A 24232-nucleotide genomic window follows, 5' to 3' on the forward strand; every position below is an offset into this window, starting at 1 on the left:
AGAAGAACCAACAAAGATGAGAGGCCCCCTACCCCCTGAAAAACGACGCAAGCATCCTTGTAAAGAGAAACCCTAATATGTTGGGGCAAACCATACACATTTGCTCACATGTTTAAGCCAGACAAGGCAAAACAAAATGAGGAATTAGCATTTTCAAACCCTCTGCATGCCCAGGACATAAACCAGCAAGATTGTGAATATTAACAGTTGACTAGCACATTAAGTGTATTCTTAAAATGATACCTATATTTGTCTGTCTCTTTGTTTTGCATGGCATAAGTAAAAGGTAACATATCAAAATAAAACATTTTGTTGTATTCATGGGACAGATTCTGAAGCACACAAACCTAGCCAGAATCCCTACATAAACCTGTGTTCACTTTTGGAAATCACCAGTAAACCTTGAAAAGAATACTTCAGATATTTTACAGCAGATACAACATGATTCATAAATAAAACTGTAGTATATACATGCTGAAACAGTTCTGTAATACGCAGATAATTTTTACTAACATCATCAGATTAAGAACGATACCAAATAGATTCTGAAAAAGTATCCTGAGTAATATAGGAAGTAGAAACAATACTCAGTGGGAAGTACAAACTGGAAAACCAACTATAAGACATGACAATAATAAAATCGGATAGGCAGATAAATCTGTACCGTAGACCTCTGAATAAGCTGTTTCAGCATTGCCTGGACCAAAATCAAAAAGTGAGTTGCTGTGTAACTTAAAATTAATGCAGTTAATCCTAGAACACATCAAGAAACAGAGCCTTCACTCACTTTTTGGTTTGTTTGGTTGTTTTTTTTTGATGGAAAGAGTATTAGGCTAGGATACTCCAAACACCAATTCTGTACCATTCTGGTACTATTTAATCACTTCCAGTTGTCCAGAGCCATGTGCTCTGGAGATGAACACTCCAGATAAAGTCCTCAGTGCTGCACTTACACAGAGAAAACACAGAGAATTACAGAAAAATGAAATGACAGTTCACATATTTCGCAGATCTTATCAGCGTCTGAAAATAAATACACCCCTTGTGAAAATAACTCATTGGCATTGTATTACTCAGATCCCTCTCTGTAATCTTTATCTGCATTTTCAGTGCCAGGTTTTCCTTCAATCCTCTACATTTACGGTCGCCACATACTAATGAGACACTTGTTATCAGTGTAATCAAGAAAAATGAATATTGCGAGAACATTAAACAACCTGCAATTGATGGATCAAGGCATTACAATCAAGTCAGATGGTTCTGAACTTGCTAACATGGCTTTTGTAGGCACAGCAACTCACACAGACTCAGATGAGGCCAGCAGCACTGAAGAGAGCCGGAGCTGATTAGGGTGAAACAGGAAATCATGGAAAACTGCTAAAGTTCTCAGTGCTCAACCCACAGCAAGCACAGCTGTAACTCCTTAAAGATCAGTACAAGAAACCCAAGACTTGGAAGTTTTATGCACTCAACATCTTTATATACATGAACCAGTAATGCCAAGGCAGAATAAAACTGTTCCTTTAAATCTTACTAACTCCAGAATATTACCAAATTTAATCAGTGGGTGCTCGTGGTACTCAAATAAGACCAGAGTTAACATACGTTATTTGTGTTATGGGTGACCATCTAGCCACCAACAAAATGTATGAGTCGGTAATGTTAGGAGAGTGGGTGGGGCAGAAGAGAAGAAAAACAGCCTTGAATACTACACTGATGAAGGTTTGCCTTGGGAAGCTATTGGTGAGGAATCAAGGATTTCAAAAGGACTGTTATCCTCACAGCATCTTTCTGGACAACAGTCTATTGACAAAGATTTTAGTAGCCCTTTGCCTGCCTCTACGAAAGTTAGAGGATACTGCTTACGTTACTAGACACCAAATGAATGAAACTTCTCCCAATTGCATGAACACATTCCTGAACAGGAGTAGCCAAAACTAGGAGGAGGTGTAGAAAGTCCTTATTAGTCTCATCAGCATTTTACTGACTTTGTAAGAAAACAAATACACCAGATGTATGAAATTACCAAGAGGTTTCAGATCTCACATCAAGCCCTGTCTACTGGAAAAAAAAAACAGAGTTATGCAGTTCAAAGCAAAAAAAGGCAAAAAGTTTGGCAAAAGCCAGAGAGACTGGGACTTAAGAAACATCATCTGCAGATTTCTCACTGTTATGAAGTTACCTGAAATTTGACTCCTTAATCACTGCTCAAATAGCAGGAACCGACTGTACAATACAATCATCTTCTAAAGCACAGGCTCTGTTTCTTCTAAGGACATCTATGTTCTCTTGCTGCCAGTTAGGATTTGCCCAAAAGTGAGCACAAAGACTGCACTGCAGAATGCAGTCTGGCATGTTGGCCTTCAGGGAACACAGGAAGCAAAGTAAAAATTAATGAATTGTCAGTCTACAACATATACAGACATCCTGGAGGGAAAGCCCCTAAGTGCAGGGCAAGAAAATAAATCCCACAGCACACCACCAATTCATATCTCTAAGGGCAGCAAGACAACATTTATAGCACTATGAAACATAACTAGAATCTTCCAAGAGCTCACTGGAGACTTATAAAACATGGTCTGTTCTTATTTACTCTTGTTACACCACAAACAAGGGTTTTATCCTCATTTCCTTGTCCCTTAGTAGAACAGAAGACAATATTGCTGTATCCTGTTGCCACAGGATATTGCCTTAGGACAGTCTCTCATTGAGATGTTTCCTATGAACAATTCCTGCTGCTGTACTAATCCCGTAAGTGAAAAGTGTTCACAAATAATCAGCGGTGCTTCCTGATTTCTTCAGTCATGCTACAGTGTTACTGTTACATCGCTACAGTTATCACCCATCTTCCTGAATCCTTTACGCCTTGCGCATTCCCCAAGCCTGCACAAAGCGGACAGAAGATACTGACTACTCAGAATGAGACTATTTTTGTAACAACTCTGCAGTGTCAAAAGTAAGCACACACAGTCTCAAACAGGGGAGAATCAGGTTCATCAGTTTTCCAGTTCCCTCAGATATTAGTTCTAAAATACCTTGACCACAACTGCAATCTCCTCCCCACTGAATGAAAATAACACTTCAACACACACATTCACCACTTCACCCTGTGCACATAAAACTACATGCTGGGGAGGTAAAAACCTACTTAAAAAACACAACAAGCCAATAATAAGAACAGGTACTCTGCCACCGAAGATGGCAATGAGCAAAGAAAGTTTTTCGAGTAAATAAATGAAGGCATCAGATCCACACATAATCTAGGCAAACTTTATTTTCGGTACTTCCAACAGAGCTAGCTCCCTGTGTGAGTGGCACTGCTCCTAACAGTATGCACCAGGACCAAAGAACACAGCATTACAAGCAATCAAGGAAGTCCAGATACCACCTTAGCACTGACACATGAACGGGAAAAAAAAAAAAAAAAAAAAAAAAACCAAACAAACAGGTAAATATAGTAGATTTTTTTATTTAAGGAATATAGAAATAGTTTACTTTTACACTTAGAGAAATGTCTTGTGCCCCAGACATCCTCTGAAATACATTATTTCTGGAAACTTAATACAGTAGCTTTCTCCCCTCAAAAGAGATCTTTCCTATTGATTATTCCTGACAAAAGGCAATCTGGTTTAGCCATTTCTATCAGAAAGTTTTCAATAATAACAACATTTGATTTTGTGTACACATCAGCATCAAGGAGACGTACTTGGCTGACACACAGTGAATATCCCTAAGTTTGTCTTCCCTGAATTACAGAAAGCCTTGTCTCTGTCCCTGCACACCCTCTTAGAATTGCCATTTGATAATCAAGAGCCATAACCTGCACTGATGAAGTGAATCTTCATATCACAGAGGGCACGTCTCTGTCCACTGCAATAGAAAATACACCATAAACAGTTTAAATTAATATACAGATGATGTGACTTTCCTAAAGGTCTCATGTGGTATGTCCATACTAGCCTTTTCATTTGAATAAAGAATGAGCTTTTGAAGTGATTCTCCCCAAATCCTTGGCTGCCTAATCACCGAGAAGTCTCTGAGCACCAGTGCTAGATCCTGATGAAATTAATCCACAAGATGTGCTCAGTAAGTGCACCTATCGCAGCTCAACTGCTAACACATGCTCAGTCTCAGCTGTTGCACCTAAATCTTTAATTGCAGCATTATTTAAAAAAAAAAAAAAAAAAAAAGAAAGAAAGTGATTTTTACTTTAATTTTATCATCAGATGGAAAAACTCCATTGCAACACAAGTATTTCTGTTTTGAAAGATGTAAACATTATTTGCAATTAGAAGAGGAAAAAATTGGGACAACCAGTGAAATATTTTTCCTAATCCCAAGGGACAAGATTACTTCATTAACCAAAAAACAAGGAAGCAGGTTCACAGACGGACTAAAATACATCCCACCCCTTCGGACTTGAGAGCCCAAAGCTAGCTTAATTAGAAGCAATGAAAAAATGAGAAGACTGAACAGAACTGCAGGAAATTAACTCACATACCACATACACTAATTTGCCAAAAGGCAAAATAACCGCAAATTCCTAAACTGACAGAGCACTTGGAGAGGGGGACCAAAATTCAAATGCACCCAGAGCACTGGCAGCTCGTGCATACGAAGCCTGTACACGTGGCCAGGGATGTTACGTGTCGGCTTCTCTCCAGCTACACATCCTGCAAGCATCAGCCAGGTAGGATGAACATGGCCAGGTATGTCACTGAGGCTGCAAGGCTTCAGCAGCCCAGAAAATCACACAGTCACCAGGGTGCTATAGGTAGATCAGAAAAAGGTGCATGTGAGTGTTAGGCAAAATGAGGGAAGTGAAGCAAAAACCTATGAAAACTAATTATACAAAAATTCCTACTTCATTTTGTACATATAAACTATTCCATTCTTTTCCTTTCAACAGGTGCCAGAGACAGCAAACAATCTTAAACTCAAATGCCTGAGGAAAATAATTTTTTTCAGTTGAGCAGTAGTCTGAATGACCAGTCCCATGCTACAACAGACTGTGTTACTGAAGAAAAAGTGATGACAAACCTAACTCCTATTTTGTGCTACCATAGGCTCACTTGTTCACAGCAATTGTTTTGTTTATTAAATAACCAAAATGAAAGAAGACAGTAAAGATGAAGCAGTTAGCTAAAATGAAGTTATTTTGAGATATAGGTTAAGTTTTAAGAAATTTACACACAGGTAGATTTTTGGACTGAAAATAATAGCTGGTGGTCTGGGACACTTAATGGGCAACAGGGGCAGCTTTCCGGGGCAAAGCGACCTCTCTTACCCACTTGACTCCCAGGCTATGATACATGGAAGGGAGTGCAGGTCTGCTTAGCTAGACCACATGCACACAGAGCAATAGAGATACTCAGGGATCCAACCTACAGCTCATGAGCAGGCTGGGCTCAGGCCATGTCGAGTCCTGTATTAACAGAGAACTGCACTCATGCTCACACACAAGTCTTATCCAGTGCTTACCAGCTGAAATACAATCCCACATGGAAACTACACTGCTCCCCTGCTGTGGACAGCAGAATGGGTCATAGGAAGAAAGATTTCTAAGACAGTAGCAAGAAAGTAGGTATACTGGCATTCACTGTGTGAGGAAGGGCAGAAGAGGAGGGAAAGGAGTCGTCAGGGCTCATGACACAATCAGAGGATACAGTATTTCAAAGGCAAAATAACAGTTTTGAAGGCTAGATGCATCTCTCTGCTATTAAAAAAAAAATAAAAAAAAAAAAAAAATAAAAACTAAAAGCAAAGTAAGTCCTACCAGCCCAAAGCTGAGTGTCTCTGCCACTACTGATGTGAATAATCCCTTGCTTTCCTTAGGCATGGAGTTTTAGGGAAAGAAAGAAGCTCTCCTTAGCACACAAGCCTTACGTCTGGAACCAAAGGCAGAATACCAAGCATTAGGAAGAGATGATGTGGTACAAAAATCACTGTGCTAGCACTGGAGAACTGAAAAATGACACTAACTCACATACACTGCCACTGAGACTGAGAGGGGAATTAGTTGTTTACAAAGCAGTGAAGAATAAAAGGGAAAACAGGAGAGGAAAAGAAAATGCACTTTGAGAGTACAATGTATATATAAAAAGATATACATGACTATAAATGGTAGGAGAAAATAAACCACATGAGGTTACAAAAAGAGGAAATTAAAATAAAGGAAAAGCAAGAGTTTTCAAATTCACATATATTACATGAAATGATATTCCAGCCCTGGCATGCCTACAACTAGTTGTGACCTATCCATCCACTCAGGCTTTCCTTGCAACCTCTGCCAAAAATCTTGTCTTGCTCCCTGCCACTCATGAATTCAGCTTTCATCCAGACACAGCTTTTGCTTAGTTACTAGAGCTTCACAAGCAGACATTGTGTCTCGGCCACCTGTAGCCTGAAGAAGTGGAGAGAAACTGAAGGAAATTACTTACTTCAGGTAAGTATGAGATGCTGAATTCAGCCCCAAAAGAGAAGAACTTGACCAAGTGTATGTCCTTGTTAACAGTCTCCAGACTGGGTCAAAGTATTCCTTGGCCTGTTTTGGCCTTGTAATATGTTCCCTGTTGGATTTCTTATATACTGGAGAGATTGTTCTGCAGCATTTAAAAAAACTAGTAATTGGACTCTTGGCATTTATCTCTGAGAATTCCAGGGAACTTTCTGAGTTCTTGAAAAACACTTGATTTTGCTTCTTTCTAGAGCCCTTAAAGGGGTTATTATTACAAGACACAGTGTTACAACTTGATCTTATCTGTGGTTCTTGAGGAACAGAAGGACTTATAGTTTTAGATTCATAAGAGTACATTCACCACAGGATAAATACTGGACCATTTCAATAGCTAAGGGATATCTCTTATCTATAAAATGTTCTAAAAATGTACAGCTAGGAAGCAAAAAACCAGACTTATGGCTAGCTTATTACAACCACATTTTTAACCATGCCTTGTAAATGGAGTATTTTTGATGTAAAAACATCCACTACAAACTGGGAAGTATTCATCAGTTTATTGTATACAACAGTAAACATATGTATTACTTTAAATTGTACAAGACCATTAATCACAGCACAGTCAAGCTATTAAAGCTAAAAAAAGTCAACATCCAGATTTCTCCAAAAAGTCAAATACTGTGGATACTGTTGGCTGATTACAGTAATATGTGTTATTTGAGAAGTTTCATTAAAAATAATTCTGTTACTCTTAACTCTAATATCCATGTTTAAATGTTTTCACCACCAAGTTGCCAGTGCTTCAGGAAATTGTTACTGGGAAAAAGGCTGTCTTAAACACACCATTTGGGGGGAGGGCAGGGAAAATTACCTACCTGTTACAGTGACTTTCTCCTCTTACATGATACCTGTAAAGTACCAAGGGAATGATTTGACTCTCTAACATAACATGGGGACAGTGCCATGAGACACAACTTCCATGCAACGTGGTAATACCAACCATGTAATTACTGTCATCTCTTCATAGGCCAAGGGAGATGCTGTTGCTAATTTTATTTCCTATTTACTTACCATTTCTGTCCTAAATAAATGAATCCACTCCTTGAAATTCAAGAACAAATCCTTCAGGCCCTTCACTGTCACTGATGAGCTGGCATGAGCCCTAATATAAACACAGCACTGAGTTTTTCTGTGTATATCCAAGTTCATCCCTTCTTGCCCTCATTCAGAGTTGGGATGCCTGAATCCTCAAGAAGTTTCATTCATTCCATAGCTATATTGCCAAACCTTAAAGGAAAGTAAATTGCCCACATAATTCCTGCTCAAAGGTTCCCTTCCCACTTTTTGCCCTTGACAGTGTGGCAGCCGCTTGCCATCTCTGGAACAAGGAACTGCCAGCAAGCTGACAGCAAAAGAACACTGATTTAATTAATGTTGTGATTTTACCAATTCTGTCTTGTCAGTAAGCTTTAATAATCAGCCCTAATAAGCCTAAAATGTTAATCTACTACAGAGTACCTAGTTTTAACCTATTAATACTATTCACATTGCAAGATCGCCTAGAAATCACACCACAAAGTGGCTTCCATTGTTCCAGCCAGCTTAGTTTGTTGGAAACAGAGTAAGCAAAGTGACACCCCACCCCCCCCATCCCCCCACCCCCATCCAAAAACGGGCTGAAATCGTAAAAAAAAGAAGGCAAAAAACAACAACAAAAAGAAAAAAAAAAACACAAACAAAAAAGAACACACAAAATCTGATACAATTTAGGAAAAATTGTGACCTTCCACCCTTCATTCACCCGAGAAAAGTGTGATAGTGCAGTATCAGAAGGAGGATTCTTTCTTCTAAGAAGTTTACAGGATGTTTTGGAGAACTGCCACAATCCCATTAGCAGCTATTCATACATAGGTGCACATGTAAACACACAGGCCCAAGAAGTAAGGGTTCTGGTCAACAAAGCAGCAGTATACAAATTGCAAGACTTTCTTTCACAACACTTAGAAGTCTTTTATCAGCTTTTTACCTTTTATCTCTCACCCTTCTAACATGCTAGTCCCTGCAACAAGGCAGTATTTCCCATCAGCCAATCAAAAAGGCAAGCAACTTGAATCAACAGTAGCCCAGACATTGAAAAGTAGCACCACAGAGTCCATCAAGCACAGTACATGGGTAGGACAGACAAGAAGACACAGAGCTGGTCATTAAGAGAAAACATAAGAGAAAGCATGAAGAGAAGAAAATCCATCCTGCCTACAGCAATACCTATTTTCTGTTAGAAATGAGACAAACAGATCTAGGCATCATGGAGTGACAGGAGTGACAGACTGGACCTGAATACCTGGACTCCTGAAAAAATGGATTAACCAATCCCTCCCACACCCAAACAAACACCAAGTGAAGGTAAATGAAGAAAGGACAGAAAGTACATTTAACGAAAAAATGCTTCCTGACAGCATCTAAATTTTAAATTGTTTTTGGGAATGACACCTCTGATCCCAGCCTCAATTAAGGATTCAGGACTTCTAAACAAACATGCATTTGGCATCTGTTTCTCCTCTCTTTTCATTCAATCCCGAAATAGCTGTAATGCCAGTACCCAGACCTAATAAACAGGCTTTACTACCTTCAGTCTCCACCTCTGTTTCTCACCTCTAAATTTTCCATTACATGTTAAAATGCACTTCCCTAAATAGTGTGGCAAACAGAAGAGAAAGAGTTGCTTTCAAATGAACACCTCTGCAGGGCATCAGAACTAAGGACAAGATAGATCATCTGGTTTTCAGCTAATCAACAGATTATAGATTGCAATATTCTTTGATAATACTAAATAGGACTATTTTGAAATGACATAATTTTTCATAAAACTGTTTTTGAAACATTGTACTATCTGTTAATTATTATGAACTTTATTAGAAAATTATAAGTATTAGAAAATATTTCATAATCATCACATTTGTTGGGCATCAAGAAATATACTAGTATAGTCTGGATAGTATCTGAATTCAAAGTACTTTATTTTTGAGAAAGCATTTTAAACAGATAATCTTGGCTTCTTTTGGGAGCATATAAAAATGTTATCAAGCAACTACACTGGCAGCAGAGCCATTCTCTGCACATGATCCAATACAGTTAATTGTCATTACCGCATTCCTCAGACTTTCTGAAGCATCACAAATGGTGATGCTTGCCCACTTCTCATACTGATGGGATGTGACCACTTACATTCTGTCTGAAATGGTGGAACCAAGCATGCTTCCATGTGCCTGTCCCAGGTGCCTCCCAGTCCCAGCCTCAAGCAAGACCCAAAACCATATCATCCCTTTGCAGGTACCTACCAGCCAAGACTTCTGTATAAAGAAAACCTAGAAGCAGAGATCAAAAAGAAATCATGGTGCTACCTAAACAGAACACAATTCCAGTTTATGATGCAGCACACATTCAGGGTTAGGTTAGCTACCACCCATGACCCCTCTGTAGGTAAAGAATTATCAGGGAACTAGGGGGAGGATTAAACAGCCTGTACTGCTCTAAACATGTATTTGCCAAAAAAAGAACAATGTTACAAAATACAGCACCTCTTGTATAAATATTTGCCAAAAAAAAGAACAATGTTACAAAATACAGCACCTCTTGTATAAACTGCATGTCTCCCTTCCATGCTGTCTTATGTAAGTGGTTTTATTAACACAGCTCTACAGTTGAAGCAGTCAAGCTTTGTGTCTGGCACCGCTTAAATCCCCTACCACTCCTGCTGAGCCCGCAGCTCAGGTTCGGGAGGGTGGGCAGGGAGGTGGGTCTGTCCCGCCTGCAGTCCTCAGCCCAGCTCTGCTCTCTGAGCCTGCGTGACCACAACTCTCATCGTAGCCGGCAGGCTACTACGCAAAGCTCACTGCAGGCATTAAGCTCACCAATAACTGTGTAAAATTTTTAAAATACTATGTTAAAAGACAGCGTGTATCTGTCACCCTTTTACCTTATGGCTGGACTCTTTTCCATTTCCTCTCTATGCCTCAACTAGTCTTTTTGACAAAAGATGAGCAAATTAAGTGTAAGCTTTCAGAGCTGAAAAAAAATCACCAGGTAAGATAACTAATTCTGTTACCAACCAGAACACAAAAAAAGCTCATTTCAGTAATGTAACACTATATGTAAGTGATGCACTAAGACATCTAAAAATAGTTACTTTTTTTAAAAAAATCATTATTTCAATCCACCTTACTTAAAAAGCAGCATGAGATTTACAAACCTTACTGCTAAAGTGTTCTAAATAATTATGTTCAAAGCAGACTACTCCTTAATCTAGTACAAGTCAGCCTTGTGCTAGGAAAATGACCAATACAATAAAAACTGTACGCTTATATTCTAGACAAATATACAGAATGACCAGTTCATATCCTCACTGACAGTCTGGTACATATTGTCACCAAAGACATTTGATTTTGGTTGATCTCAGAATATTTATGGCAGCCTTGAGAATGCAGGAAGTACGTTCTTCAAAACAAGTATCACACAAAATTTGGATCAGTAACAAAAAATGAAAACATTTTGAAAGAATGACAAAGCACAAGGGAAAAGAACTATTGTGCAGCCAATACTTTCAAAACCGAACACCCACTCGTAACTGGCAATGTTTAAGTCATGGAGAACAAATATGCCTGCCCAGAAATGATACGTGAACTGAAGGCTGAAATGCGAGTCACAGGGAGAAAAGAGAAAAATGCTTACCTATGAATAGAAAAAGAAGCAATGGATCTAATCAGGGATGCCACTGCTCCGACTTTAGCAGCTTCCACTGCTCCCTGTGATCTGTATTGCACAGTTTCACCATAACTGATGAAAGGTTCGTTGTAGACAACAATCTTCCCCTTCGCCTCCTGAGCTCTTTTGTGCAGTTCATCAAAAGAGGCTACCACCATAACTTCTGCTGTAATTCCTGAAAGAAAGTATTACAGTGGGTTTAATATTGCTTTCCCATAACCCTCCTACAGCCAGTTTTAACAGACAGAAAAGCATGGAGTGTGCAGAAAACAGGAAATCAGATTTAACTTCTTACTGAAAAAGGAAGACTACGTGAAATGCTTTCAGCAATTGGTACTAAATAGCTGTAATAGCACCCTGAACCAAGTACACACAGTTCTGTAAACCAGGCTATCAGGTTGATATTAAAACATAACTTGAAGGGCAAGAAGGATACATAGGGGTAATTCTGTTCTCTGCATGTGCTTTAATGCCTCACTGCAATCATTTGTAGCACAAAAAGAATTGCCAAAGCTGCCTATGAGATTAATAAAAATGATAGTAATTTTTCATGGAATTGTTTGATGTGTTGCTAAACAACTTAAGATAACTGAAAACACATATTTTTAGACTGAAACACTTACAAAATTATTTAATCCATAAATTAAATTAAATTAAAGCTCTGCAGTTTCAACAAATTTTGCGGTATGCTTATAAATAATAATAAAAAAAAATCTTCATATTTAATTCAGAAGAATACCACAGTTGTTCTGGATCTCCTGAGAGTCTTCCCAGTTTGGTTTTAATAGTTGGAATAGTTTTTAATTGACATATTATCTTGCTTGAGAAAAACAAAGGATTTTACAGATAAGTCATTTTTCCCAAAGCCAGAGAATCCTTCTAACTTTTCAGAACATTAATTGAGGAACTATATTTCACAGAATTTAAGAAGTAATTCACTAAAATGACCACTATGCTTAAAATCCAATTTTGTTGATCAGTTACAGAGATAAGTAGAAACTGCCTAACAACGTGGGCTAGTACATTTCTTCTAAATATAGAAGAAGTAATGGGCGCCTGCAATTTCTGTGTTGTACATTTCACCTAAAAGCCACAAAATACGTCAGTTGAAAACGGAAACTAGTAACAAATGTCTAGCAAGGATTTGTCAAAGAATTCAAACTATCATGTTTTTAAGAAGAAAATGTTTTACCTTGAAAGTCCTCCTCTTCCTTTTTTTTTTTTTATTTCTGTGGTGTAAGAATTATTTGGAGAAGATTTCAAACACTTGTATTTGAGACTGTAATACATGAAAAGCACTGACAGAAAAATAGGAAGATCATCTCTCCAGCACCTGTGTATTCAGGCTCATGGCTTCTTTAAGATCAAACTATAGTACACTTTAAAACGGTAAAGAAACTATTTCACACAAAAAAGTTTGATTTCTTAACTTTGTACCACTATGAGGGCAAGGGGCATCTACTGCTATAGCAAAAGCCCATGAGTTTTAGCTACAGAACTAGTGTGAGAGGTATAAAAATTTTAACTGAATAACTGCTCAGATTCTTAGCTTTACAGAAAGAGGCACAGAGAGCCAAACCAGAGAATCACCTTCAAATTTTACTAGTTGTTGTTGGCAGGTAGGTGAGCATGCTAACAGACTCCAGCTGCTTCTAATGAACTGCAGGTTCAGCTGCCTACCTAAGGAGCATCCCAGCAACAGGATCATTCTGGGTATGGAACCGTGCCACTGAAAATAAAGCCAGGTATCTGCAAAATTTCGTTTTCCGCAAGAAAAGTCATGGTCTCAGTAGGTTGATGCTGCAATACGTATTTCATATTAGCTCTCCCCAATGCTCCACCTGGATTGTGCAGCAGGCACTGGAAGGGCACACGTTGTATTAGTGATTGTTCGTCATGGGAAGCGAGGAGTGTAACTTTTCTTGGCATTACTTTACTGCATTAATGAACAAACACCAACTCTGGATGGTTTTTAAAGAATGCTACAGACAGCTAGTAACTATCTGCAATGCCTAAGAAATGTCATGGAGAAGTATGTTTATGGCCCTCCCTAAACAATGGGCATCAGGAGTTTGCAGTGAGCTTTGTGGGAATTAAAGCTAAGGGAAAGAACACAGAACTGCAAACTCCAGCTCAGTATCTCTCCTTCTGAATGTTCCCAAAGAAGCTAAATAAAGCTATCCTTTGACAAAACAAAACAAAGGTTCTCTCTGCAAGTTTAACTCAATGGCAGCACAGTATATATAAAGCATCAATTACAGTGCTTTCTGTAACAAAATAAAACTCCACTCGCATAACTTCTAATTCAATGACTCATCTGAATTTTAGGCCCATTTTTTACCATTTCAGTCTCATCTATTGAAGTGACAAGAGCAATATTTATCTTAAATAAATATGTGGACACATATACACAAAACACCCTAAGACCTCCTGTGCAAAGGGACAAATGAAACGAAAAAACCCAACGGTTTATCAGTTTAAGGGGAATGAGTTATTCCTTTTAAAAATGGGAAATGCCTCACCTTACTGAGCCTTTAAGCAAATTAACAGAACTCTACCCCTAGCATCTCCTACCAATTCAGTGCCTCCTGGCTCTGCTTCCCATGTTGAAAGCTGTTCTATCTCTTTCTTACTCCTACTGTTATCTGATCCAGAGCTTGTCTGTGTGTTACTGAACAGAGTCTTCAGATAACCCATGTAAGGAGGGAGCCAGATTACCTGCTTACTTAAGCAAAATATAAAGATCATAACCCACACAGTCCAAAAGATGAATACAGAGCATTTGGGGAATTAGGTAAGTAAAGAGCATGAAACATATAGACAGAATTACGAACATGGTAAACCTGGCTGCCTGTATGAAGCCGAAGACTATTTATTTGTTCTCACCATGTGAAACATTATATATATTGTTGGGTTGGGCCAGTGAGCAAAAGAATCTATGTAATACTATGGGTTTCCTCTCATTTTTCATATTAAACAGTAAATTGTACCCTGTCATTTCTGAGAACTGAGGTACAGGAAGGGTGTTAATGGTGAGAACAAGCAGGCAACTTTCAATTACCAACAAAATTATGTATTATAAAGCCCTCTGTACACAGAAATGTACATCTCTGTCTAAACACTTGGATATGCCACAACTTTGATGATCACACTGCCAGCTGAAATAAATGGCAATGTACAGAGTAGCAAACTCTAACATCTGTCACAAGCAGGATGAAGGCAAGACTGATTAGTTAGTCTTTACTAGCTACAGAAAATCCAGTTTTATATATATAAATATATATAAATAAAGAACCTGTAAATCAGCTGTCTGCAACAGTGCCGTACATCAGAAGTCTGATTCTTGGCATGAACAATTCTGTTTGGAGAGTCACTTCATAGCACCTGCTTACCTGCCAGCAATCATGCCAGAAGATTAGTTCAAAGGGAATTCCTCACAAGGTAACTTATTCTCCCAAAGTTTAAACACAGAGAATATTTAAGCCATTTTAGTATCTGGAGCTATGAATCTGTCTGTGACAGATTTCAGAGAAGAGTAAGAAAAAAACGGAAAATCCACCCTATTACCAGATTTTAAAAACTGATGAACCTCTATTAAAACCTCAAGGAAACTTCATGCAGAATACTGATGTTGTTCTTGGCCACACCAGGGCAGAATATGGCAAGACTTTACCACATCAAGTATCAGATATTCCTGAGATTTGGGAACACGGTTTCTATTGGTTTTTATTTATTACTATCATAGAAACACTCAACTCACAAACACACAGAAATTCAACCTCATTAGTTACAATCAATTGCTATATTAAAAGAAGAGTTTAGCAAAGCCAGAAAGAAGTATCATTTGCATACTGTGTAATATTACTAGATACTAATATCCTCATTACTCAAGTATGGTCTTACTCTCTTCTTTTTTCCCCTGTCTCATTTTTGTCATCCAGTTAACAGCAATAGTCCATTGGAGATCTAGTTACAAAGCCAAATGCAGCCATCATTAATTTGACAATAATTTTTTTCAATAACAGCAAGTCAACAACTCACCCCTATGTACCTTCCAAACTTCACTTACTTCACACTGTGTTAACGAAAGAATTAAGATTTCTCTTATAAATCATACTATGGAATAGTGATGCTGCTGATCCACATGCACTGAAGCTGCCACTGTCAAATAAATAATCTGATGGGCAAGGCAATTTTTGCTTAAAACAATTGAAGTATGGTATTTTGAGGCCTAGACACAACAAAGCTGGAAACTACATCAACTAAGTCTCTACTAGACTTCCCTGTGAGTTATATTTAAAATTTTTGCATACTAATCATACAATACTGCCTGAAATATCACACTAAAATTCAACAACACATCTAATTGTTCTGGTACTGTGAAGATTTTGAAACTGGGAAAGAACTTGTCTGAAACACATCCTGGCCTCTACAGTCATGAGAGCAAGAGGGAGACAGAGTGCTACCTCCCCATTCATCAGAACCAGGCATCAGGACACCAGGACCAGGAAATCAAGACACTTCCTCATGGTAGGAAGATGACAAAGTAGGAGCAGCAACGCACCACAAGAGCAGCGTATGATCACAGGCCTGCCTCACAGACCAGCAGTATCAGACCACCCTCATTTCTTCTCTACTGGATGGCTGCCACTTCTCAGATTTCTCCCATTTTCACCCCAGCTCTCCCACAAAGCTAATTTAGCCTGGAAGCTGCTGCATCAAAGTATACTGTATTCCATGCTGACCCTAAGCACATGCAAGTGGTATCTCCATGCTTTTCTGACTTTAGCCTGGCTAATCCAGTTGTCCTTCAGACTTGACCAGAATAGAAGTACCATGCCCCTGCTTCTCTCAGAAATGGCCCGCATGCACTGTCTTGTGCCTATTTGCAAGGCAGCTTCTTTCACAGTTACAGGGAACCTAGAAATCGTTTTGCATGCGTCACAGGAAAGAGCTGCACATAAATGTAGCAACTGGGATGTGCAGTTTTCCTGTAAAAATGGCAGTCTTGGATCCTGGATACCACATCACCCTGCACAGAAACAGAGCATATGCCAGGATCAATACTCCCAGATGAGGATGTAAGAAGATGAAGCACACAACAGTGAAAAAAGTAGATATATATGTCTGGACATAGGGAAGAAAGGCAGTTGTTGGGACAGGTCAAAGAAAATACGGTTTTGGGGAGTAGAAGGAAAAGGCAAATATATACTTGAAAGCTAAGTAAGATTAGTGACCTGGCATTATATCCTATTTGGGTTCAACATCCTCTAAAATCAGCCCAGAAAACATTTTTCCCCTCAATTTCTACCTTACCTCTTTTAAAACCATGTAATTTTTCAGATCTTTCCAGGAATTAGCAGCATTCCCCCAATGCCCCACATAATTCAACAGGATTTTCAGAACAACAAACCCAAGTTCTAGGTCCATAATGAACTCATCAAATTAAGACAGTGTCAGGCTGAAGCAAATGTAAGATTCATATCATTATTTTTTTTTTCCTCCCTCAAAAATTATTAGCATGTACTGAAAATTTAAAATACTTTAACACTTCGAAACACATTTGCTCTATAAACACATATCAACATGTATTGATAAAAGAATTATATTCGGAAGAAAAGATTAAATATTTTAGGGGAACTGTGAAATGAAGAAGGCTTTTATCAGGAAGAAAGTTTTTGTAAAATCTGAATATGCATCTGGAAAATGTGACCTCACCTACTCTGTGGAACAGCAAAGAGAATTACTTCATGAAACTAAAATTACATAGGAGAGTTATCCAAAAGGATATGAGGGTATTCAGCTATGATGCACAGCACAGAGACTAAAGGTATTATTCCATTCTTTAAGAAGAACGTAGAGAAAAATAAAAACTATATAATAGTTACATTTTTGAAAAATATGACTTAAAATTTCTAGCAAGTACTAGATCTCATTAGAACAGTTTGGTTTCAATAACATGTAGCTTACTGTGTAGCCGTAAATCTCCACAGCAAGGGGGTTGGGTCCAACCCCCTGCATGAAGCCTTGGACACCAAAGGAGCAGGGCAACAGGTTTGGTTCTCCCAGAAGCAGCCCTGCCCAGGGCACAGGCTTGCTGTGAAATGTTTGGGGAGAATCTGGCACCCACGAACGGGATCCAGAAACGCCAGTTTCAGAGCACACAGGTGCCCAGGGTAGGGAGTACCAAGGGCAACTATTCCCTCCTTAGAGAGTCAAGATGCCAGTCACTGCAGGCTATCCCCTGGGAGAGAAGGTGACAGTGCCACCCAGCTGTGCATGCCCTCTTCACCCATGTAGAAAATCATGTTCAAATCCTGCCTCCGTTAGAGTGAGGCAGGAGCTTCTGCCTGGGTTTACCATCCTTGAGGTAACCACCCTCAACTCAGCAACACTGAAAAGGGCCAAGACCTGAAAATTCAATTTTTTGCTATTTCAAATCCACACCATTCACCTGAACATTCATTAAAGCAGCCACTGGAATCCATGTCCTTCCCAGACAGCATGTTCACCTCAAAGCCACACAGCTACTCCTACTCTCTACATCTTTGAAATGCTACTGCACTAACTTTTGGCACGGGTACTGGGCCACTGAACACCACAGCATCTGAGGTCCTTCATGGATGTCATCTTTTACATTTCAAGGAAAACTGTAGCATAATCACACCGCAAGCAGTGCCGCTCTAAGTTATAATAAACAATCCAGGCATCCAATACTGAGGCTCATGGTCTCAAGATGTGACTCAATAGCTCCTCACACATAGAAAAAGAGGGATCCAGTGAAAACAGGAGGAGGGCTTTGTATGCACTGTGCTCTCATGCCTACAACTCTCTCCAACCCTTGTTCTCAGCACTGAACCCCTCATCAAAGAGGGTATCCAAGTCCCACCAGAAGGATCTCCTTCTCTCCCAGTAGGTCAGCATCCAGGATGCTGGCAACTCAAGGGTAAATCCTCTGATACACTTTAAAATTACATTTTTTGTTGGCCTTTTGTTAATCTAGCTGAATTCCCTAACCCATTTCACCACTGAGAAACAAAAAAGGATGTTCAACTCTGGGGAGAAATACATCAGCCAGGACTAGGGCCAGACCACTTCTTTCAGCAGCATCCCTGGCTTAAACAGCCTGTGAGCCTATGGCAGCGGGACACGCCTTCAACAGCTTCGACACACATATTATTCCCATTTTATAAATAACAGGCTGGAAACATTTTCATATTATCTAAGTGGCAAAACTCCCACCACCTTCTATAAGAGCAAGACTGGACCAAATGTTGTTGATAGTTAAACAAAAAATTCCACGACTCAAACACAAAAACTAGGAGAAAGTCTGCCAATACATCTTCTTCATATTTATATTATTTCAGTTTCACTGCAACAAACAGTACACAGAAACCAGAGACTGTTCCTTTTTCAAGGAGACATTTCAGGCAGGCTGCATTCTGGGGTTGGTTCTACTTGTCAGTATTTCTTTAAAATGAAAGGGCAGGGTCACCCATCGGGAAAAGAAAAAAAGTGAATTTTAAAACACATGCAAAAAATATGAATTCTTTGATACTTTATGGTCAAACATCTTCTAAACTACTACTTTCCTTCAATTATGGGATTCTCAAAGCAACAATTATATCTATTTTCCTCAGAATTTGGGAGATATAATCAGTACTACCAGAAATCAACATATGTTGATTTCTGTATGTTTTGCCAGTGTTGAAACACTGGCAATGAGACAAGGACATTGACTAAATATGGTAAACCTCCAGTTTGTCAGCTCCCTAAACTGAGCACTTTCTAGCAGTCAATCCTGTTTGTTACCTAGGAATACATTTCTTCGAGGTGGTGACCATTTTCAATCTCTGCTGACTTCTGGAAATCCAGGTCACTCTGTGTTTCAAGTTTCTCCTCTCCCTGTCGCTAAAACAAGCATGAAAGTTACTCCCTCCTTGTAAGGTGATCGAAGGAAGTAAAAACTTTCTCTTTGACCCAACACCTTCAAATCTTGGGATACACTGAAAGGGAAAACGTTTCTTTTCCTCTTCAATAAAAAAATCTAACCTTTTCTGTGCTGCCCCTTTTTGCTGTATGAATCAGACTAAATCTGGAAATCTGACATCCTGGCGTGTTGCCCAGTCCTAAAGAAGAAAATTGGGAAATGTGGATTTTATCCCCAAGATCACAAGGTACTGAAAAGCCTTCTGCACATCATAACTGTTCCAACCCTGAGTGAGCCAACCAGCTCTATGCCAAACTTGTATCTGAGTCAAAGTGGGCAAATTCCAGCAAATCCAATAAATGGGCAAAGCTCTGTCCACATCCCCTAATGTTTTCAACCCCAGAGGCATCGGTTAGACAGAAGACCTGCAGGAAGAGACACTCCTTGTATCCTGGAGTCAATGCTGGCTTGAGCTCCACAACAAAAATACTGCTACTATTTAAGGCTTCCTATTCCTGCCCCAAGGGATTGTGGATTTTTTCCACACTTGCATGGCATATGCCAAATGGAAAGTGAGTAGCCTCAGCATGTGCTCTGGCCATTGGGTCACTCTTAGGAAACACTGGTTTGAATTTCCATGGACAGAAAGAAAAATAAACCCTGAATTTCCAACATCCAGAGCCAGGTTTCTAACTGCTGTTAGGCTATTGCCATGTTAATAAAGAGCCCTTCAGAGCACTAGGTTGGAGAGTTGAGCTCCAGGAGGAGCTCTGAGGGCACTGGGGACCACCAAGTCCAGCATGAAGCTTTAAGCACATTCAGAGAGAAGCAGTGTTTTAAGTTTCTGCCAACGCTCCCCATTTTCTTAGCTCATCAGGCCTCGAGCCTTGGGGACACAAAATGGAAAGACAGGAACACAGGAGATAACAGAGGTGATGAGAAAGCAAGAAATGGTCTCCTGTACCTCTTGCTGGGATGGGGGGAGTCACCCCCTCTTGTATCAACCCTATCCCCAGACCTTAAAAGACAAAGAGTCCAGCCAATGCTGTCCTCTGGCTCTAAGTAGGCATCAGTAGTGTCAAGAAAGGGATCTGTCAGGGCTCTACAGAGACAGTGGTTTGTAAACTGAGAGATCCAAAACATACCCTGACAGGAAAACTGATTTAAAACATGCACTAACTATCAAGCTAATACCAAACACCTTCAGGGATTTCATGCACAGCCCACTTCAGAGGCAGCTCTGAAGGGTGTCTCTATCCCTGGGCAGAACCCAGGAGGCAACAGCCAGATAGATCATGGAGCTGGCATCTGAAAGCCAGTCCTTGGCCTTTAACGCTTCCCTCTGGCAAAGTCTAGAACAGCAGCAGCAGATCTCCCTGGTTTGATCCCATGCAGCAACAGCAGCGCAATTCCAGGAGAATCGGCACCAAGCATCTCATACTGAGCTGCATTATTTTGATTACAGGATGACTCACACTCCCACAGGTTTTTGGCTAAAATGAGACAAAACAGAACTGTCGATATTCCCTCACTGAGGGAAATTGTTCAAATATTTCCGTTGTGATTTAGGGCAGCCGCCTATCCCTTTTTCCTATGAACAGGGCACGGTGACAATTGCTGGTTAGAGCACAGAGAGCAGATCTGTGAATGATTTCCTCAGAAATGATGAGATAGTGGATTTAATAGTCTAACCACACGCTCTTTATTATGTGCTTGGGATGAGCGCGAGTCAGGACAGGCGCTTTTCTGAGCAGCACACCTTGCAATTCTCTTGCCTGGAGAGGCTGGCGACGAGCAGCTCTCGCCAGGCATTTCCATCAGCCAGGCGGCCGGTCCAGCGATCGGAAGAACAAGAGCCAAGAGCTCACCAGGGACCAGCTACCCTACATAACCCCCTCAAGCACGAAAACCTGTCACAGCTTGCACAGAGCCAGATTAGACCAGCAGAAATCATAAGAGCCACGAACAGTAGGATAGATTTTAAGGCAGAAGGAAAATAATTTAATCAAAATGATTCCACCAAGTGTGAGAAACTGTCCGCTCTTCTGTGAGAGATCTCATCACCACGCAGTCTTTTAGCATCAACACATACACCTCTTCAGAAAAATGGCAGATCTCAGAGGAAAGTAAAAAGGTAAGGAAGAATAATGTGAGTTTTTTTGGACATTACTCAGTATAAACCAGCACGGGGTAATACAATCTTATCTTCCAAGATACCACCAGCCACAGGTACTAGCCTGACCATTCACTCATCAGTATATAATAAGATCTTTAAAGATGAAGAAGGATATATTAGCCTCCGTGAGCATTTTTAAACATGTAAATTCAGTATTTCTCAAAATGAAAAAAGGCAAACGTAGGAGTAAGACCAAGCAAGTACAAATAACTACACAGCTAAAAAAGGGAAGTGAAAAACAGACTTCTCAGGACGTGAAGATGTTCGCCAAGATTAAATTACAGGTTCTTTTTGCAGGTTCAGTAACACTTGCTCAACACCAAAAAATCCATTTTGATCTTAGCTTCCTTTTTAGGAACTTGGAATAGGACTGGAAAGGATACAAAATAAATTGTACATTTAACCTTTAGTGTACATATTCTCCTATCAAAGCACTATGCCTTAGACATATCATAGGATAAACAGATATTATTAATGGTTTTAGTTGTTTTGCATTTTAGGCATGTATTTACCTCAATATGACAGAAATACCTCGGACAAAATTTACGGTAGCTGTTTCCCAAATAAAGTAAGGTTTATTCCAAACATATCTTAAATCACCCTGTTTTCCTTTGTTGTGTTTTGAAGGGCTATATATTTTTTCTAAACAAAACAGCTTTTATACATTATTTCTTTCATTTTAAACAGAAAGCTCACTATCACAAACATTTACGATTCATTAAAAAAGTTGTGAATATCATGTTACCTTTTATTTCCTAAACTAAATTTATTTTCTCATAAAGGAATAAGAATGCTTTTGAAGCTATCTAGGAATAAGTCTATTGTTATTTATGAAGAGCGATCACAGAAGAAGGTTGTCATCTGGCCTTTAAACAGCAATCCTGACAAAGCCCCACATCAATATGTACAAAAAGAGAATCTTATAAATCATGTTGTTTGCAAGCAAGCTAATATTTTGGGGCTTAAAACACCTGAGTTTTGCTGAGCCTAGCTAATGATCATTCTTGTTTCTGAAGTAATGTATCACACATGATCCACTGAAAGGCAACATGGTTCAATAACAGGTAAGCGCCAAAGACTTTTCCAGGTGAGCATGACACAGGGGGAGGGAAAGGTCACACAGATACCAACTGCCACGCTTAGCAAGGGGCTGGCACTTTCCCAGCCCAGCAGGAGATTCTGTTCTGCTTCCTGCTGCTTTGTTTTTTGAGAATGAAGTGCTGAGCTTAGCAGGACAGGGCACAGCAAGAAGAACAGAAATCACATGTCAACTCAACATCCCATGGAGTTCTCTTGCCAAGATGAAAAAGAAGGGCTGGAACACGCCAGATCACAAGAACAAGTTTCCCACCAAACTCAGTGGAGGAACAGAATTTGCAAACAAGGTTCTGCAGTGTTAAACAAAAGGGTAGAGATTTAATGAAGAGTTCGGAAATTAACTCTAATTTTACAAGCCTGTTCAACGAAACGGAGTTAAGCCAAACTGCATCATTTACAATCATGTTACACAGATAAGTTCTGGAAAAATAGCATCTAGCCTTGCAGAACTATTATAGCAGGAAAAAAACTTCACTTTGACCACTGAGAGAAGTTGTTAGCAGAATTATACAGTTTGGCATTAAAAAGCAAGAGATACTTAATTCCAAAAGGAAGCGTTACCTTCTGGAGGAGTTGCAACACTGCTCCCAAGTCCCAAAATAGCAATGCTGTGATTCCTTGGTTCCAGCATCATTGCAAACTCTTCTCCTCTTTCCCAGTGTGGTACTTTCACAGGCTCCAGATGCACATTTTCCAGTCTGTCTTCCTGCAGGGCACTGAACATATACTTGATGGCTGCATCTAGATTTTTCGAACCACTGAGTCTGGGTCCTATGGTATCAGCAAAAACTGCTAATCTTTCATAGGACCTGTTCTGAGCTTTTCCATGAACAGCAAGATCAATAATAGCTTTAGCAATATCAGTATAGCCAGCTATCTCATTTTTAATGTCTTTGAATGTTTTCAGGTAACTGTCATCTCTTCTCAAAGATTTCCCAGCATACTGTGGTAATAAATTAATGAAAAGTATTAAGAATACGTACTTCATTTTTTCTCTCTTTTCCACAAATGGCCTGTTGGAGAGACAAAAAAGAAAAAAAAATATTAAAAAAAAAATCATACAGCTATCTGCAATATTTTTTGTTATTTGGATTGGCAGACAGAACAAAATGAAGATAAATCAGTTTATCATGAAAATGCTTTGATCAGAACTGGCAGGAAAGTAAACTCAACTTGGAGACACAATTATTGAAAGCAAATGAAAAAGATACTTAGACCACTGGACAAAATCTTTGTTGTGGTCTTCAGAAGCATCCTTGGAATGCTGCATCTCTTTAAATAATCACATCCTTCACTGACTCAAAACTCAGGCCTGTTGCCATCCAGGAGGAGCTTGTATCTCCTTTCTGTAAGAAACAGGATTTGCCAGAAGTGCCAAATCAAATGTCTTCACACAGAAGACCTGGCCAAAAACATTTCTTAAACCATTAATGAATAAAAGTTCTTCTTAATCTCTATCTTCATAATCAGGAAAGCACTTTCTATTGCACTAGAAAGATGTCAGAACAATTTAGAACCAATACCCCCAGGAAGAAAATAGGAATTTCTTCATTGTACAAATCCATGACTACCAGAGAAACACAATCTCTTATTAATTGTTATATCTCTTAAGAACTGACTTCTTGGCACTGTAGAGAGGTGCAGTGCCAGGAGTGTTGATCCTGTATTGAATTGAGTTATCTTTCTTAACACTTAACAGTTTATCCATCTTATTGTTAAAAGTTCTCATTTTTAAGATCTTAATTTTAAGATGTTAATTTTGGACCATTTTCCAGCATTTGATAAAAATAAATAAATAAACATAAGTATT

General features: G+C 39.3%; 1 protein-coding gene across 1 annotated transcript in view; it reads right to left on the bottom strand.

Moving 5' to 3' along the window:
* The window catches only part of CPQ (carboxypeptidase Q), a 138059-nt gene extending 114405 nt beyond the window's left edge, over positions 1-23654 (bottom strand). Inside the window, exons 1-3 of the mRNA XM_032988025.2 lie at positions 23634-23654; positions 22984-23435; positions 11186-11393 (exon numbers count right to left, since the gene is read on the bottom strand). Of these exons, the coding sequence (XP_032843916.1) occupies positions 11186-11393; positions 22984-23410 (635 nt within the window). The 5' untranslated portion in view covers positions 23411-23435; positions 23634-23654. The remainder of the gene's footprint in view (positions 1-11185; positions 11394-22983; positions 23436-23633) is intronic.
* Between the last annotated feature and the right edge of the window lie 578 nt (positions 23655-24232).

The sequence above is a fragment of the Tyto alba genome, unplaced genomic scaffold, assembly GCF_018691265.1.
Source record: "Tyto alba isolate M040663 unplaced genomic scaffold, T.alba_DEE_v4.0 Super-Scaffold_9, whole genome shotgun sequence".
Classification (NCBI taxonomy): domain Eukaryota; kingdom Metazoa; phylum Chordata; class Aves; order Strigiformes; family Tytonidae; genus Tyto; species Tyto alba.